Source organism: Pseudopipra pipra, chromosome 20 (genome assembly GCF_036250125.1).
Source record: "Pseudopipra pipra isolate bDixPip1 chromosome 20, bDixPip1.hap1, whole genome shotgun sequence".
Taxonomy (NCBI): Eukaryota; Metazoa; Chordata; class Aves; order Passeriformes; family Pipridae; genus Pseudopipra; species Pseudopipra pipra.
This window is the reverse complement of record NC_087568.1, coordinates 6,108,806-6,124,795: the sequence shown is the minus strand read 5'-3', so window position 1 is coordinate 6,124,795 and position 15,990 is coordinate 6,108,806. Positions and strand designations below refer to the sequence as shown.

The 15,990-nt window shown below is 55.6% G+C and overlaps 1 protein-coding gene across 2 annotated transcripts; it reads right to left on the bottom strand.

The window, feature by feature from the left end:
* Window positions 1-236: 236 nt before the first annotated feature.
* SLC27A4 (solute carrier family 27 member 4) lies at window positions 237-15,948 on the bottom strand. 2 transcript variants are annotated; one of them, XM_064677041.1, is made up of 14 exons: window positions 15,800-15,948; window positions 13,240-13,406; window positions 12,177-12,571; window positions 11,329-11,487; window positions 10,880-10,949; window positions 10,682-10,773; window positions 10,033-10,142; window positions 9,396-9,605; window positions 9,043-9,169; window positions 8,735-8,872; window positions 8,406-8,570; window positions 7,822-7,968; window positions 7,422-7,582; window positions 237-803 (listed from the first exon to the last, which is right to left on the bottom strand). In XM_064677041.1, the coding sequence occupies exons 2-13, from the start codon at window positions 13,398-13,400 to the stop codon at window positions 7,425-7,427; spliced, it is 1,932 nt and encodes a 643-aa protein (XP_064533111.1). In that variant the 5' UTR covers window positions 13,401-13,406; window positions 15,800-15,948; the 3' UTR covers window positions 237-803; window positions 7,422-7,424. The 2 variants fall into 2 exon arrangements, with proteins under 2 accessions (XP_064533111.1, XP_064533110.1); XM_064677040.1 differs by lacking the exon at window positions 237-803 and having other exon boundaries at window positions 5,896-7,582.
* Window positions 15,949-15,990: the final 42 nt, after the last annotated feature.

Genomic DNA, 15,990 nt, shown 5'->3' with positions numbered 1-15,990 from the left:
TGCCAGCGAGCCCTTCCCCGAGCACCTCCAGCTCGGCATTAAACAACGCGGCTCACATCTGTCGCCTGTTTGTTTTCCCCCCCTGTCCCCAGAGGAGCCCCGTGTACACAGGCGGGACGCAGCCATGGCGGTGACAGCTGGGCTGTGCTTCTCCCCCACGACACAGGGCAGCACTGGTGGAAAAACCGCACTCAGCAGAGGGGTTTGGGGTTAAAAAAAATCCACGTACGCGTGCACGCATGCACATAGAAATGTAACAGCTATGCATATACATGATGCATTATGTGTAAGGGGCATAAATTTACACAGACAGATTGCTCTTCGTTTATGCTAACGGGGGTCAGAGCACGCCTAACCCCGGGAGCAGAAGGTGGTGGTGTTTGTAATGGCCTTTTGTTCTCCCGAGGAGATCATTCTCCGGGCTGGGCCCCAGGAAAGGCCGGTCCCTCACAGATGAATGCTGCCTTCGCTGCCGGGGTTACGTGATGGCAGGGACGTGAAGCTGTTGACCGTGGTCTTCATCCAAAAATTCCATCTGGATTTTAAATATCTCTTAAATCCCGAGGCTTTTGAGTATCTCAGAGATATGGCCCAGGATGGAAATGTATGGAAAAGCAGCTGAGGAAAGAAGCCTTAGACAAAAATCATCCTTCTATACTCTTCAGAAATGACTGAAGCATTTTGCGTGCTGAGGATCTGGTAATCTTAACTCCAGATCAGAGTTTGCAGTTATGGTTTTGTATGAGCTATTCTTCTTGTTTCCAGAAGTCATTTATGAGGCCAAATAAAAGGAGAATTGGCTCCTAAAAGAATAAAGTTATAGAAATACAAAAAAATATTACAGATTTAGTGTTAGTACCTCCCTGAAAAGCAAAAATAAATTAAAAGAAAGGGAACAGTAATCATAAATATCAATTCAGCTCATTCAAACATTCAAAGCTCGTTACTGTTAACAATTGTCCTGGTCAAACAGTGACTACAAGAGATATGGAGGATGTTTTTTTGGACATTGCTGTCTCTGTGCTGGGTGCTGAAATCAGAGCACCACTAATTCTCCAGGTATGCTTGAGATGGGGAAAGCAAGCACACAGTCTCCTTGAGAAAGTGTAATGCTGTCACTGTTAAAGTGCTGTAAACAGGGATGGTGTTTGATTAACAGATACATAAAGCAAAACCAGGTACAGACAAGGCTCCTGCCTTGAATATGTATACTGAGTTTAGCTCACTGTAACACACCGTCTCCTCGTTCAAACCCAGTGATGTGTCACTGTGCTTTACTTAAGCTGAACTCTTTGGATACCCAGTTTTCCAGATCCTGACAGATCCCTCACTTGCTCCCAGGTGTGGAATGGCACTGGGCAGGACCCAGGCAGTTGTGGTGCTCATTCCAGTTACATGGGGCCTCTGGCTGCACTCGCCTCTCCCTTCCCACAAAACCCTCTGCACCAGACAAAGGAACAGGTTGGAAAATAAAGGCAGGTTAATTTCTTTTGTCTCAGTCCTATCTTCTGTTTTTTTTCCCTGCTATTTGCACGCTTTCTCTCTCCCCTTAAGTGCAAGGAGGAACATGCCTCTGTCCATCCGCTGAGGGTTTATTCTGGAGGAAATGGTTTAGGTCGCCATCACGTCCTTCAGGGAAACGTAGTTTATAAATACAGCGGGGCCCAGCGCTACGAGGAAACATTTTATCAGAGAGCCCTGAGCTGACGATTCAATTATTTTTCAATAAAACATCAGGGGAATGCACAAACAGCTGCTTGCATCCTTCCACACAGCAAGTCAAACTTCAAGGGGAACAATAGCTGGCGAAAGGGGAGCCATCGCGGAGGCGGTGACAATGGGTTTCCTTACTCGGGGCTTTGTTTGATTTCCCCCGTCTCAGTTTTGAACTCCCTCCGCCGGAGAAAGGCGAGGGGGTAGGACGGGGAGAGGGGGAAGCAGGCAGAGGGGAAGGAGGGTCAGTGGGAGTTAAAGCCTTTTGCAGCCTTTCTCTCCCATTCATGTGGTAATTGGGTGTCAAGCAGAGATCAGTAAGATGGAGCCCGGCCTCTGTGCCCGGGTTAAACTGCAGCAGAAAGAAAGCGGGAGCTGAACCGATGGAGGCCTGAATGTCATTAGGGCGGGAGGAAGCGCCTCTCCCCCAGGAGCCCTTCTGCCGGGGTGCTGGGCTGGGGGGGCCGCTTCCCATTCAGGGCATCCCTGAAAGCGGCCAGACAAAGCGGGAGGGCGCCCGAACAATGCCGCACCCCCGGCTCTACCTTCAATAGGGAGCTCTAAACAGGCGTTTAACCTTCAGAATAGCTGAAAGTGATACTCAAAGCTGAGGAGGTGGCTCGCCCGCCGCTGTTGGCCTCTTCCTGCGGCCGAGCCGGAGGCCACTTGGATGGCCGGAGGCGAAGAGGAAAGGCTCTCGCTGCCCTCGCTTCCTCAGGCCCCCTGGCACAGCCCTGTGAAGGTCGCGGAAGGTGTCACCTCGAGGGCAGGATCAGACCACAGCTCCTGCCTGGGCTGGCAGGATGCTGGGGGCGCTGGGGAGGGATGCTCAGCACCCTCACGGATGGGGCTAGAGGAAGGCAGGGCTGTACTGAGGAGGGGGATGCAGCATATTAGGGGGTCATATTCCACTTCACAAGCTGGGATCATTTAGCAAAGAATCAGGGAAGATCTGGGCAGTGACCCCCCCCATCCTGAGCAGGAATTTGTCCTGGCCTCGGACAGCATCACCACTGCCTGCAATTCCTGGTATTGCCACCCTGTACTGCATGATCCCAACTACTCAAATCTCTCCCAGAGCCTGGCCTGGCATCATTTGTGCCTATGGATGAGATTTTTAATTAACCAGGAGAAAAGCAGGTCAAACCGCAGGTTATTTTGAAAGGTGGGAAATGCCACTGAAATGGGCCAGGGTCAAAACTAGCAGAGCAGGACCTGTCACTGCTCCCTGAGCCTCGCCTTGCTGCACAGCCCAGCCCTCCCGTGCTGTCCAGGAGCTCAGCAGCCATTTGCCATAAGGACATTTGCTTCCCTTGTAAAGCACTTTTGCTTTGAGAAGGAAAGCTGCTGTCCCTTCCCTCTTACACAGGATGATGAGATCTCCACAGACCATCATTTTGGTGGAATCCCCAGCCACACAGCCCCTTCAGACTGGAGGGGGAGAAGCCGCCCCTGGCCCTGCTCTTGGTTACACTGAAACCACTCCTGGGAATCGAGTATTTCCATTTCTAAAGAGTGCACCAAAGGATAGTCCCTTCTTTAGTTGAGAATATTTCCCTGTCTCTGCTTAAAGGCAAAGCCAGCTCCCCGGCGTGCGGAGGAGCAGGCGGCTGTCATTGTTTGGGAAGGCTCTGGCACACCAAGAGTGGCAGGGGGAGGCTGGAGAGATGCAGCATTAAAGATTGTCAAAGACTTTGTCAGCAGCAAAAATTCATTTCACCCTGAAAGGTCCCAAGCAACTTGCAAAGCCTCTGCCTACATTAAAGCTAAAATACATTCCAGTTTTGCACAACAAGCGTGGCCCGGCTGAGCTGGACCTAGAGCTGGAAAGAGATGGTGATCAGAAAGAAAGTTGGCGAAATTTCTTTTTTTTCCTGATATTACTGTCACTGTCCAGGACACAGAGCCTGGGAGAAGCAGTCATCTCCATGGGGAAAAGTACATTTGGTTTGTAAAGCTCTTTGGCTTTGCTTAAATTAATAGTCTGATAATAACCCAGGAAAGGATTTTAATGTTTTCTTAACCTCATGCAAACAGCATTTTAAGTGTTTTAATTAAAAAAGAATAATACCTCGTACTTAATATAGACTACTTTTATCTGCTGAGCTAGACTAGCATATTGATCAAAGGGGAGGGATGTCTTGCAAAGTGTCTCTAATCATAGAGGATCCAATTAGCCTCTTCCTTAAAATTGCACTAATAAGGAGAAATTTAAAAAAATCAGACTGATTAAACATTGTCTACTTCTTTCCAAACACCTCTCTGATGGAAGTGTCCCAGCATTGATCCCAGGCTTGATACCACACCTGCACTTGTATTCCTGGGCCGAGAGCTTCACGGACACTTGCACCTAGGCTTCATTTTTCCAGAGGAGCTGGGACTTTAAAAGGGCCCCAGGATTTCAACTCAAAGCTGACAGCCAGCGGAAAACCTCTAATTGGTGTAGCTGGGTGTTGCAGGGAGTCTTGAAGCACTGCCAAGTGCAACACAACCCTCCTCAGTCAGGAATTTTCCCCAGCCACCAGATCTCCAGCAGGGACCAACCCTCCAGCACTGAAGTGCTAAATCCTGCTCCTCTCACAGGTTTCTAATGCCCCTCCATCTCTAAAACCCAGCAACATAAGCCAGGCTCCACTTGTACGGGCTCACTTGCAAACAACAGCCATATTTCCAGCACCTTACAAAGCTATTTGCACCTGCAGTTAAAAGGCAGTGCCCCGAATGCAGAGTTTCCATGGCTTTTTTAACCTAACCTGCTCTCAGACAGACAGAAATGCAGAGCCGAGCTTTGCCCTGCAGCCCCTCTTCCTTTGGAGCAGCTCTGTGTGCAGGGCAGCACCGACATCTCCTCCAGGAAGGGAGCACAGCTCTCCCATATCCTCCTGTACCACTTCAAACCATCCATCTCTGGGCAACAACCCTCAGGTCTGACTTGAGGAAGGCCCAAGTTTTCCCCTATTCCCTTTAGCAGAGGGCTGGTTGAGGTCAGTGGTTCAGGTCTCTGCCCACCACCCACCTGGCACAGCTCGGTGTCCTCGGTGCTGCCCAAGTCTCCATCAGGCACAGCTCCTGTTGGGAGCCTGAGCAGAGTGGACACCAAGCACCTGGGATTGCCACTGGCCTCACACCCAGCACCATCATCTCTACCCAAAATTTCCCCTCCACCTCGGACAGGGGCTGCCCTGCTTCAGCACCCCACGCTTCCAGGGCTCTGAACAGCACACACGGGCTGTGAAACCCCCGGGGAGCCCATAAGGATGTATATCCCCGCGGGTGAGGCGGTTGCCGAGCCCAGCCTGCCCTCCTCCGGTGGCTCCGAGAGGAACAGGATCCCAAAGCGGGACCAGAGCACCTGCAGAGGAGGCAGCCACCACTGCACACCCTGCACCAGACCCCCGGGCCCCTACCTATGACCCCCCCCAAGCAAAGTCACCTGGTTTGAGAGCTCTTCAGGGCTGTGGGGGTGAGGCCAGTTTTCCACTGATTTCTCCCACTGCTTTGGGACAGAGACTGGCAAGTCACTGTGTTCAGAGAACTGAGACTAAAAGCTTTTAGCTTAGAGATGGTGGAGAAGCCACCAATTTGAACATGTCCAGAAGTGCATCTGGCATATAATGGATGCAAATTTCCAGCACTTTTCCCATAGTGTGTTTCACCAGGCAACACACTTCACTCGGGCTCATGGAAGACATTTCTCTTGGCACCCATGTACCAAGAAGCAGCTTTGAAGGCAAAGGGTCTAAAGGATGGTTCTAGAAGCAAGGGACGGGGAATGGGTACCAAAAAACTTGTCTACAAGGGCAGAAATGAGCTGGGAGGTTTAGTGTGGCCAAACACAGAGAGAAGCTGCACAAAGAAAAAACAGGGAACAGGAGAGGGGTGGACAAGCCAGATGTGCCAGGGAGAACTGGGCCAGGACAAACTGGGATGGCAATGCTGAGAGCAGGACCAGGAGAAAGGGGGAGCAAGGAGGTGGTGGAGGGGACTGGGGAGGGTCTGATCAACAGGTTGTTTTCACACAGTCATTAAACACAGCACCAAAGGGCTTGTTCCCCCTGCTCTGAGATGAGCCAAAGTCCTCCGGTGCTCTGGAGCGGCAGTTCCCAGTTCCCAAACTGGCACAGTCACTTGTCTCCCCCCACAGAGCAGGATTGCACAAGGAAGAGGTAGGAAACTCCAGCATAGCCCATACTTGTGTTTAATTGTGAGACCAGGACAGACTGGGGCAGGCAGGAACGTTGGTGTGGAAGCACAGCTAGAAGAGCAGACACACCTTGCCCTCACAAAAGACAGACGTTGTTTTAAGGAGTAACCCTGCTAAAAGCATAAAAACAAATTATAAAAAAAAAAATAAAGAAGAAGAAACCCCAACCCAGAGTTTTCTCTGGAAGAGACATTTCTGCATGGTCTCCGAGGACTGGAATCAGACATTGCTGCTGAGGCTGTTTCATGTCGGACACAACACGGGGAATTCACATAGCACAAGTCAGGTGTTTCACATGGACATTTCACTTCAGGGCCCAGCTCCGGTGCTGGAGACAGGGAGGGCTCTTTTGGGAAGGGATGCAGAGCACATGAAGTCAGGCTCTCACAGAGGCCACCCTCCAGAGGACGTTCTCTCCCCAGGCAAGTTGCCTCCCACGTCCAGGGCACTGACATCATGGCAGGAAAGCCCTGAGAGCTGCTCCGTGGTGCTGAGCATGTCTAAGCAAAGGCAAACCAGGCCCTTCTTCCCACTCTCCCATTTGCTTTTTGCCAAGAAGAAGGTCCACAAAACAAGGCTGCATCCACGAAAGATGGAAGTAAAAGACCCAGAGAAGTGTCCACAAGATAGTGGGATTTGCTCATGTCCTCCACCATGGAGCAAGGCCACAAGGACATATACAGCTGCACCCACGCTGGAAGAGGAGAATCAGTCCCAGATGAGCTTCCCATCTCCCTGTGAGAGAGAAGGACTATCCAAGAGAGGACAGGTCTGGGCTATCCCTCCACCTACTGCACAAACCCGGGACACATTCAAAAGTATAGACAATAAATTAAGATTGAAAAAAAAAAAAGTCAGCGTGTATAATATATATATATATAATATAATGTGCGTGTGATTGTGAAAAATGTCATCCCCAGGAGAGAGAAAGGCATGGCAGAAACACATCCCTGTCCCCCTCCTGAGCCCAACACTACCCTGCTCCCCTGCTTCACAGCAGACACACGACACCAGCAGGGCCATGCAGAGGGCAGGGGCTGCGCCTGGCACCCAGCTTCCCTCTGCCAGTGGGGTCCCTGTGCCAAGGAGGAGCTGGCTGCTTGGTGGAGGAGTGGGGAAGAGCCCAGCACTGGTCCCTTCTTGGCCTTCACAAGGAAGGGTTGCTGCACGCAGGAAAAGGGAGGGAAAAGACAGGAAAAGCAAAGTGGAATGGCAGGGGCACCCCACCCCTCCTCAACTGGCCAGGGTCCTGCCCCTCCCATGGCACGGGACCACCACCGCTGTACCAAGTAGAAAATAAAGCCATAATGAGTCAATGCTTTGGTATGTGACCATCCCCCTCCCCTCGGTCCCCTCTGTGTTCCCCCCAAACCCTGATCTGTAAAACTCGTCAAATAAAATCTCTAGAGTGCCTTTGTATCGCTCTGTGAACCTTTCCTTCCCCGGTGCCTGCCCTGCCCCCTCTCCCCAGCAGGATTTGGTAGGTGCCTTGCTTGAGCCCCACCGATTACAGCTTCTGGTCTCCTGACTGGATCCTGCCAAACGCTGCCTGGTCCAGTGGCAGGTATCGGCCTTGCCTGGAGTCCAGAAAATACAACTTGTCCTTCACCACCGCAGGGTCAAAGCCCTGCTTCCGCAGCTCCATCTTCTGGAACTTGTAGGTGCCTGGAACGGGGAGAGAAGAAGGAATAAGGGGTCACTGGCCACACACACTTCCATCCCCACCGCACCTGTGCTGCCCCAAACCCAGCCTTGCATCCCATGCCTTGAAACCACCCGAGGAGCAGGGGCTCTGTGGGGCAGAGGGGCTCCATCCCCACCCTACAGGTTGATCTCTGTACCCAGCTTCCCCCTCCCAGGCTCTCCCAGCTCCTTGTCCATGGAGTGTGCATGCCATGGCTCACTTGTCTTGGAGACTTCGTGCAGGAACCGCAGGAAGACGGGACGTGCGTACAGTGGCAGCGCCTTTTTCAGCTTGCTGGAAAAGTCTTCCAGGTCACAGGAGTTCTCCGGGTCAGCGATGGCTGCCATTCCTGCCTTCCCTTCAATCCCTAAAAGGCAGAGAAGGGAGAGCACTCAGACACACCATCCCCATGGCGTTATCTCCCTCTGCCCCACACCAGCAAGGCCTCTGGCACACACTCTGCTTTGTCCGAAGCGCTGGCACGTCCAGCTGTGTCACCACCCTGTGGCAAAGGCTACCAGCGACACCCTGCGGTCACGGTCACCTCCTCCCAGAGGAGGCTGTCCAGAAGGGACACAGGGTCCTTCCAAACCAGTCAGAATCAGACCAAAGCTTGAGAGAGGGAGGGAACCCTCTGGTTCCCACTAGGCCCATCCCCTGTGGCCTCTTCCCAGCTCACCCACAGGGAGCCTTGGCCCACCCTCTTGCAAAGGGACACGTCCATCTGGACATGCAGGACACGCTCACATTCAAGTGCTGGAGGCTTGTCTGCCTCCCCTGATTGTCCTCTTCCCTCTCAGCTACCTGGGACCTCCACCCCATAAACCACCACGTCCGTCAGGTTGAGGATGCGGCTCAGCGTTCCCTCCACCTCTGTGGTGGAGACGTTCTCCCCTTTCCAGCGGAACGTGTCCCCAGTGCGGTCACGGAAGTACATGTAGCCATATTTATCCATCACCAGCACATCCCCTACAAGAAAGCGAGGGATAAGCAAATAAAATGAGGTGTTAGAGGGACTAGGAGCAATGCTGGAGCATCTCAGGGCAGTGTCACTAGCCTAGGACAGTCCCCACCCACACCCAGGTGCCCTTCTCCTCCACTCCCAGTGGACAGAGGGGCCTTGCTTGCCTCACCTGTGAGATAGGCAGCGTCCCCTTTTGTAAACACGTCCCTGGCGATTTTCTTGTTGGTGGCTGACTGATTCAGGTAGCCATCAAAGTGCTGCAGGGGATTGCTCCTGACAATGCGACCCACCAGCTGCCCCGGCTCCCCTGTGGGGAGAAGAGGGGATGAAGAGAAGAAGCAACCACCCACACCCAAGCAAAAAGGGTGTCTAATGGGATTTGACTGAGCAGAGACTCAAACCCAGGGAAATTATCTTGAAGTGTTTGTGAAAGACTCACACGGGGCTGAGGAGATTTATCCCTGTGGGTGCCCTCACCTGGTTTACAGCTGATACAGACACCATCCGGCCCCCGGATCAGCTCCATGGTGTCTTCGTCCACCTTCACCAAGCCGATGGGGTACACACCTGGCAGGATCCTGCTGTTGAAGCCACATGACCCAACCTAGAACAGAAAGAGCTCAGAGCTGTGGGTGGCAGGGACATTGTCCCGCCCGAGCCCAATGCCCACACACACCTAGGATACCACAGAGCTGGCATCACACAACAACCAAAACCCTTCTGAGTGGATGGCAACCCATGCCAAGCCTCTTGGAGCAAACAGTCCACCTGGGTTTCCAATGCTGCCCAGGCCAGCTGTCACCCTTTAGGACACGAAGGAGGGGCCTTACGTTGCCATCAAAGTTTCCCAGGCTGCAGTTGCACTCGGTGGCCCCGTAGAACTCGGCCACCTGGGCGATGCCGAAGCGGGCCATGAACTCCCTCCAGATGGAGGCTCGCAGCCCGTTGCCCACCGCCATCCGCACCCGGTGCTGCCGCTCCGCGTCCTGGTACGGCTGGTTCAGCAGGTAGCGGCAGATCTCCCCGATGTACTGCACAATCTGGGAGTAATGGAGAGGAAAGACTCATAGGACCCCTCTGCCAGGCCCCAGGTTGGCTGGGGTTTCTTCGGGGCGGGTAGGAATGGCACAACATGCCCAAAGTCCCCTAAAGAGGCCACAGTAAAACCCAGGAGTCCTGTGAGCTCATCCAGTGCCTGTCCTTCCCTGGTTAACCCACCCCTCCAGGCTGTGAAACCCATCAGATATCTCCTGGCTAACGCTGGAGCATGGGAAGGGCTTAGACACATGGAGTTACCAGTCCAGGTGGGAAGGACACAGCCCTATCACCTTGGAAGGTGATTCGGGAAGGACAGGTAGAACTGGTCCAGACCTCTCCCTCTTCCAGCAGCTGGGCTCTCCCCAGCACAGCACAGATCCCCAGGCTCTGCTCCCCACTCCTGGCTGGCCTCTTGCCTCACAGCCTCACCGTGCAGTTGTATTTCACGCAGTCCTCCCAGAAGTGCGAGGCCGAGAACTTCTTGCGGATGACAATCGTCATTCCCTGCAGGAGGCACTGCCCGATCCCCACGATGTTCCCTGTGAAGAGGCAGTCAGGAAAGCCCTCCGTCCCCACACACCTCCAATCCAGCCACCTGAGGAGAGGCCTGGCAGGGCAAGGCAGAGGCCATGGCTGGCTCACAGCATTGGGGTTCACCCGGCCAAATCCCTCAGGATCATTGGCACCGGGGAGGAGACGCATGGCAGCAAGATGTGGGGCAGCACTTTGCACCTAAACATCCCAGCACATCTCAGCCAGCCAGGCAGGCACCACTTCCCCTTCCCTTTGGCTCTCCCCTCTGGCTTTCTACAGGGAACAGCAATAAGGAACAGCTATTCCAAAGCCAGGACAGGAGCTGGGATAATGCCCACCCCACACAATCCCCACTCCAAAGGTCAGCCAGATCGATTCTTCGCTCCCAGGGAAAAAGCAGAAAGCCTCAGTCACGCACTGTGAGCAGCGGGCAGCTCCTCCTCAACATGGAGACTGCTGCCACACCAGCCTCCAGCCTGAGCCCTGGGCTTGGCTTAGGGAAGAGACAGTCCCAGGATGCCAGGCTCTGTATGGCACACGTTACCTGCAGCGTGGTAGAGCGGGAGGCAGTCGTACATCACATCGTCAGACCTCATCCGAAAACCATAAAAAACTAAGCTGGACATGCGGAAGTACCTGGGGGAGGGTGAAGAGGCAGGTCAGGAGCAGGGCTGGAGGTGCTGTGCTAGGACAGGGCAGAGCTCAGTCCTGTCCTCCCCTGAGCCCCTGCCCACAGCCTTACCGGCAGTTCACCACAATGGCAGCCTTGGGCAGCCCCGTTGTGCCAGAAGTGTAGATGTAGAAGAGTTTATCTGGAGAGGAATGAGGAAACAGTCACATTCCCAATCTGGGAGCTGGCTGAACCAGGAGAGAGGGACGAGCAAAATTTATACACTCTGCTCCTGTCAGTGGAGCCAATTTTGTACACTCTGCTCCTGTCAGTGGAGCCAAAACCCTTATGTGACAGCACCAATATGCTGGGATCACCCCAGGCAGATCAGGTCTGTTGGACACAGGGAAGGCACGACAGGATACTGCTCCACACAGGATTGGGCTTCGGACACTGGAGTAAGACCCATCCCAAACACCCCATGCCATTGGCTTACTAAGCAGACGATCTTGCCAGGGCTGTAACTGGCTGATCCACAAAAACACCATCGTGAGATTGGCCCCCAAGAGCTGACCACGTACCAAGAAAGCCCTTGTCAGGGGTGGGTGGCTGGTGTCGCTGGGCCATCTGCAGGAGGGGGTCCAGGTGTTTCACACCAGGAAGCATGGATTCAGGACTTCCTTCCCCAGACCAGAAGAGATGGATGGATTTGTCCAGGGAGGGCTGCACTTCCTGCATTGCTAAGAAAGTAAAGAGGGGAGCTGGAGAAAGACTGCTGGGTGGTTATAGCACAGAGACCCCCTGCCCTTGCAGCCTCAGTGAGACACAGTCCCAGGCAGCAGTACCCCCGCTGTGCTTGGCAGAGTCCCCAAAGGGCTCCCAGCCATCCCAGGCAGATGTTCCCATCATTAGCAGGTGCTGGGGCCACAGCCCAGGCCTCTTCAGGGACCAGAAGATCCTGTTCTCCACCTTTCCCCATCCAAAATCTCTTTGGTGCCAAGAGGTCTGTTGACACCATCAACATGAGAGGTGTGGGCTGAAACACACAAGGAGCTGGAGCCAAGGTGCTGCAGGGATGTGGTAACAGCCACGGAGGGCAAGGAGAGGCTCCTCCTGTGCAGCAGGGCAGGCCTAGCCCAGCCCAGGGCTCTGTGTCAGGGATGGACCTGAGAGGCACAAGGAAGGATCCTCACACCCAGCCTGGCCTGCCTGGGAGGCAGACAGCACTGCACTCCACATCCTGCCCAGTGTCCAAAGGAACCAACAAGAAAAAAAACCCCAAAACCAGATCTAATTCCTGGATGATTCAACTGCCCACTCCCTTCCGGATCTCTACTCTGTGGTGGGCAGGAAAGGAACACTGAACCCATAGACTAGACACACCTCCCTCCAGTCCAAAGCACCCCCAAAACATCTGCCAGCCCCTCACCTTCCATCATCTCCACCCCAAAAACCACAGCCTTGGAGTTGGAGATGGTGATGCAGTGCAGCAAGGCCTCCATGCGCAGGTGGGAGTTCACGAGGGCCGTCTCCACCCCGATCTTGGCCAAGCCGAGCCACAGCCCCACGTACTGATTGCGTGACTCCATGAAAAGGGCCACCACGTCACCGGAGCGGAAGCCTTGGCCGTAGAAGAAATTGGCCACCTGGTTGGAGTACTCGTCCAGCTGCCGGAAGGTCCAGCTCTCACCCGTGCCTTGGAAGATCAGTGCTGTCTTCTCTGGATACTTCCTCGCGGTCTTCTGGAAGATCTTGGCAATTGTGTTCTTCTCCTTCACGTGCCTCCATACCTGCCACTTCACCCGCAACAGGACCAGCCCCGTGCTGCCAAAGGAAGGGGAGCAAGAGGGCAGCTGCTCAGTGACCCCTGCAAAACCACTTTCTCCAATAAAGCCAGCACAGCATGAGGACCCTCCTAGGAGCTGCAACAGCCCAGCACTACTCCAAGCCCTACTCTAGGTCAGCAGCAGCTATAGGTGTTCCCCTGAGCAGTGTGGACATAGGCAGAGCTCATCTGCAAAGATGCTCATAGCCAGGGACCGATGGAGGCCAGGGAGAGATGTGTCTTGCAAGGCTGCAGACAGGGATGTCACTGATCAAAAGGGCATCTTTGAGCTTCAGCTGCTCTCCAAGAGGTGCCACTGCTCCCTCCCCACAAATCCTTGCCAGGAGCTGGCACAGCCTGGTACCAGATCAGAATGAACCCTGCACAGGGACCTGGTGACACACCAGCAGCTTCGGGGACAGGGTGAAATACAAGGGCAGTCACTAGACTTTGAGCTCAGCTGAAATCTATCCTTCCTGTGAAAACTTTGCCCAAGAGTTTGGAGCCGCCAGGGCACGGCAAAGAGAGATCTCCTTCCAGCCGGGCCAGGTGCCAGCAGAAACCCAGGGCTGTGCAAGGAGCTGGGGGCTGTGCTCACACACACCATGGCACAGCAGAGGGCCAGGGGAAGGGTGGGTGGTTGGGCCATCCAAGCCAGGACACCTACGTGACGTCCCTTCGTAATGTCTTGAGGAATATGAGGAAGAAGTCCCATCCGCCGGATCCAAGGTAGAAGATGAAGAGAGCGGGGATGGCCTGGGCCCAGGACAGTTCCAAAGTGACCCTGAGGAACAGCAGCACCGCTGCAAAAGCAGCCAGACGCAGCATCGTGGCCTGCGGGCAGAGAGAAACCACGGCCATCAACCCACGCACGCTGGACTTGAGGATAACAAACCCGTGGGTGAGGGATGCCTGAGCAGCCCCCAATTTCCTGGATGAGGTCCCTGAGTCATCATTCCTCCTGGCAGTGAGGACGCAACCCAGCAGCCCAGAGCTCTCACAGATGTAACTTTATCTGACCTCTGAAATGGCCTCCAGTTGAGTCACCAGCATGGCACTGCTTGGTGTTAACTGAGAACCTGGTCATTCCTACCAGGGGAGTCAAATCCTGCACATCAGCCAGGAGTATGGCCATACCCTAGCAGCATGAGGTGCAGGATAAAGTCACTTCCATGGATGCCAGGCTGGGCTGTCTCAGCCTCTCACTTTCAGCCTGGCAAAGCCCAGCTCCAAATTCCTCTCTATCTCAGAGATCCCTCTGTCCCCAAACCCCAGAGCCTCCCAGGCCCCCAGCACGAGCTCTCCTGCACACCTGGCCCCAGGACAGCCAGCATGGCTGTTGGGAGAGCACAGCTTCACACGCTCCCCAACACAGCTCAGACAAGATCAGGGACAGGAAACTCAGCCCTTTGAACTCTGTTTGTGTTTGTAAACCCTCCTGTTGGCGGGCAGTTTCCTGGCCTGGCTCTGCTGGAGACACTGCCAGAGCACGTCAGGGATGAGGCCAGGCTGGAGTGGGCAGAACAAGGGCTGCCACTGCTGCCAGGAGTGCCCAGACCCCTGCCCCATGCCCTGGGGACAGTGACTCAGTCTCTGGTACTTGTCCCTAAAAGCAGCACCTCTGTCCTCATCCCAAACACACCCCAGATGTGGCTCTGAGACTCACAGGAGACTGTTAACTAGCAAAGCCTCTTTTCAGGGGACAGCACTGGGAGGAGGAGAGTGACAGCAACATGACGCTCACAGCTCAAGGGCTCCTAGTAAAACTAACCCTTCCTGACATGGACGAAGAGGAAGGAAACACTGACGTCATTTCCATTTCCCTCTCGAAGGTGGATTCACTGCTCTGAAGCTGGAAGCCCTGAGTGGGCTCTACCACAGCTGGTGGCACCGGGAGCAACACTTGTGGCTTTCCCTCTGCTCTGTGCAGTGCCCCCAGATCTGGGAAGCCTCTGTGGATTTGGTACCAGATGGTGGCATCGGGGAAGCCAAGGCAGTGCCACGTGGTCATTGTGTCCTGGCATGTCACACCAGCTGTCCCCCCCCCCAGCCATGTCACCAGCAGCAGGCTGGGATGCACCGAAGCACAAGATGCTGCTCACAGGTGGGGACCTGGGGACATCCTCCCACCTGCAGCCCCTGGCCTGACATCCCCCCTTGTGCCAGTAGCCTTTCTCTCTGCCAAATACCTCCCTGGCCTGGTGTCCCACAACATGGTCCCTTGGCCTTTTAGCAGGACAGGACTCTCTGTGTTTTCACCTGGTAGCCTCTTTCTGCACTTACACAGGGCAACTTCTAGATCACCATCAAACTACTGTGGCTCAGCCAGGACCTGGGCTCTTCCTTACAGGCTCTTATCAGACAGACAGACAGATGTGGAGAGCCAGCAGCGAGGGAGCCACACTCTGTGTGGGCAGCAAGGTGCTTAATCTCCCGCTTGAAAGCAAGACAGGCCCAGGCAGGCCCCTGTTATCCTCTGCTCACATCTCCACCTTGCACCGGCATCCCGGTGCCTCCTGCAGAGATAGATTACCAAGAGATACCCGGTGTGTCGCTGCCAGAGACCTCCAGCCCTGCGTTACGGATTCAGGTCTTGTCCAGCTGCATCAGCACAGAGAAAACCAAGACCTGCCTGTAGCTCACAGCCAGCAGGCACCGAGGCAAACCGCGGGGATCCACTCCGGGGGCACTGAGCCCGAGGAGGGCCCGGGGAGCGGGTCACGGGGGGGGGACTAAAAGCAGACAACCAGGCTCTGAGAAGCCTTAGCGCTAATGGCACCTGGGGAGGCACCTGTCCCCACACCTGCCCTGGGCAGAGTCCGTGTCCCCACACCTGCCCTGGGCAGGGTCCCCAGCACGGAGGGCGAGCAGCGCTGCCCCAGCCCGATCCCCCGGGGCAGCAGAGCTGGGAGGGCCTCGCCCCACGATGCAGCCGGGCCCCTCCACCCCAACCCGGCCAGGCCCCGGAACCGCGCGGGCAGAGCCGCTCTCGGCGGGCGGGACCCGCAGCGCGCCCTCGGGGACACCGCGGGGCTGAGGGGCCCCGGTGCCGCCCGTGGTGCCCCACGAGGAGCCCCGGTACCTCACACGGAGACAGCGGGGGCTGAGCAACCCCGGAACCGCCCGCAGGGCCGCGGCGCCCGACGAGGAGCCCGTGGGCCGCCCGCGGGGAGGCAGCGCCAGGAGCTGACGAAGCGGGAGGGGGGGAGACGGTGCCGCGCTCTTACCGGGCTCCGGGGCGTCCGCTGCGGCCCGGCCACCTGCGCCGGGAGCAGGAGCGGGGCCCGCCCGGCGCTGCGGCACAGGGCGGGGCGGGGCGGGAGGCAGCGCGGGCCGCCGGGAGCTGTAGTCCCGCCCGGTGCACCGACCCGGCCCCGCGGAGACGGGCGCGGTCCCGGGGAGCGGCGGCGCGGGCGGG

Coding starts and splice junctions, on each gene's coding strand:
- SLC27A4 (XM_064677041.1), bottom strand. CDS start 13,400: ATGCTGCGTCTGGCTGCTTTTGCAGCGGTGCTGCTGTTCCTCAGGGTC. Junction 10,950..11,328: donor CCCTGACAAGGGCTTTCTTG/GTACGTGGTCAG, acceptor ATTCCTCTCCAG/ATAAACTCTTCTACATCTAC. Junction 10,774..10,879: donor GCCATTGTGGTGAACTGCCG/GTAAGGCTGTGG, acceptor ACCCTCCCCCAG/GTACTTCCGCATGTCCAGCT.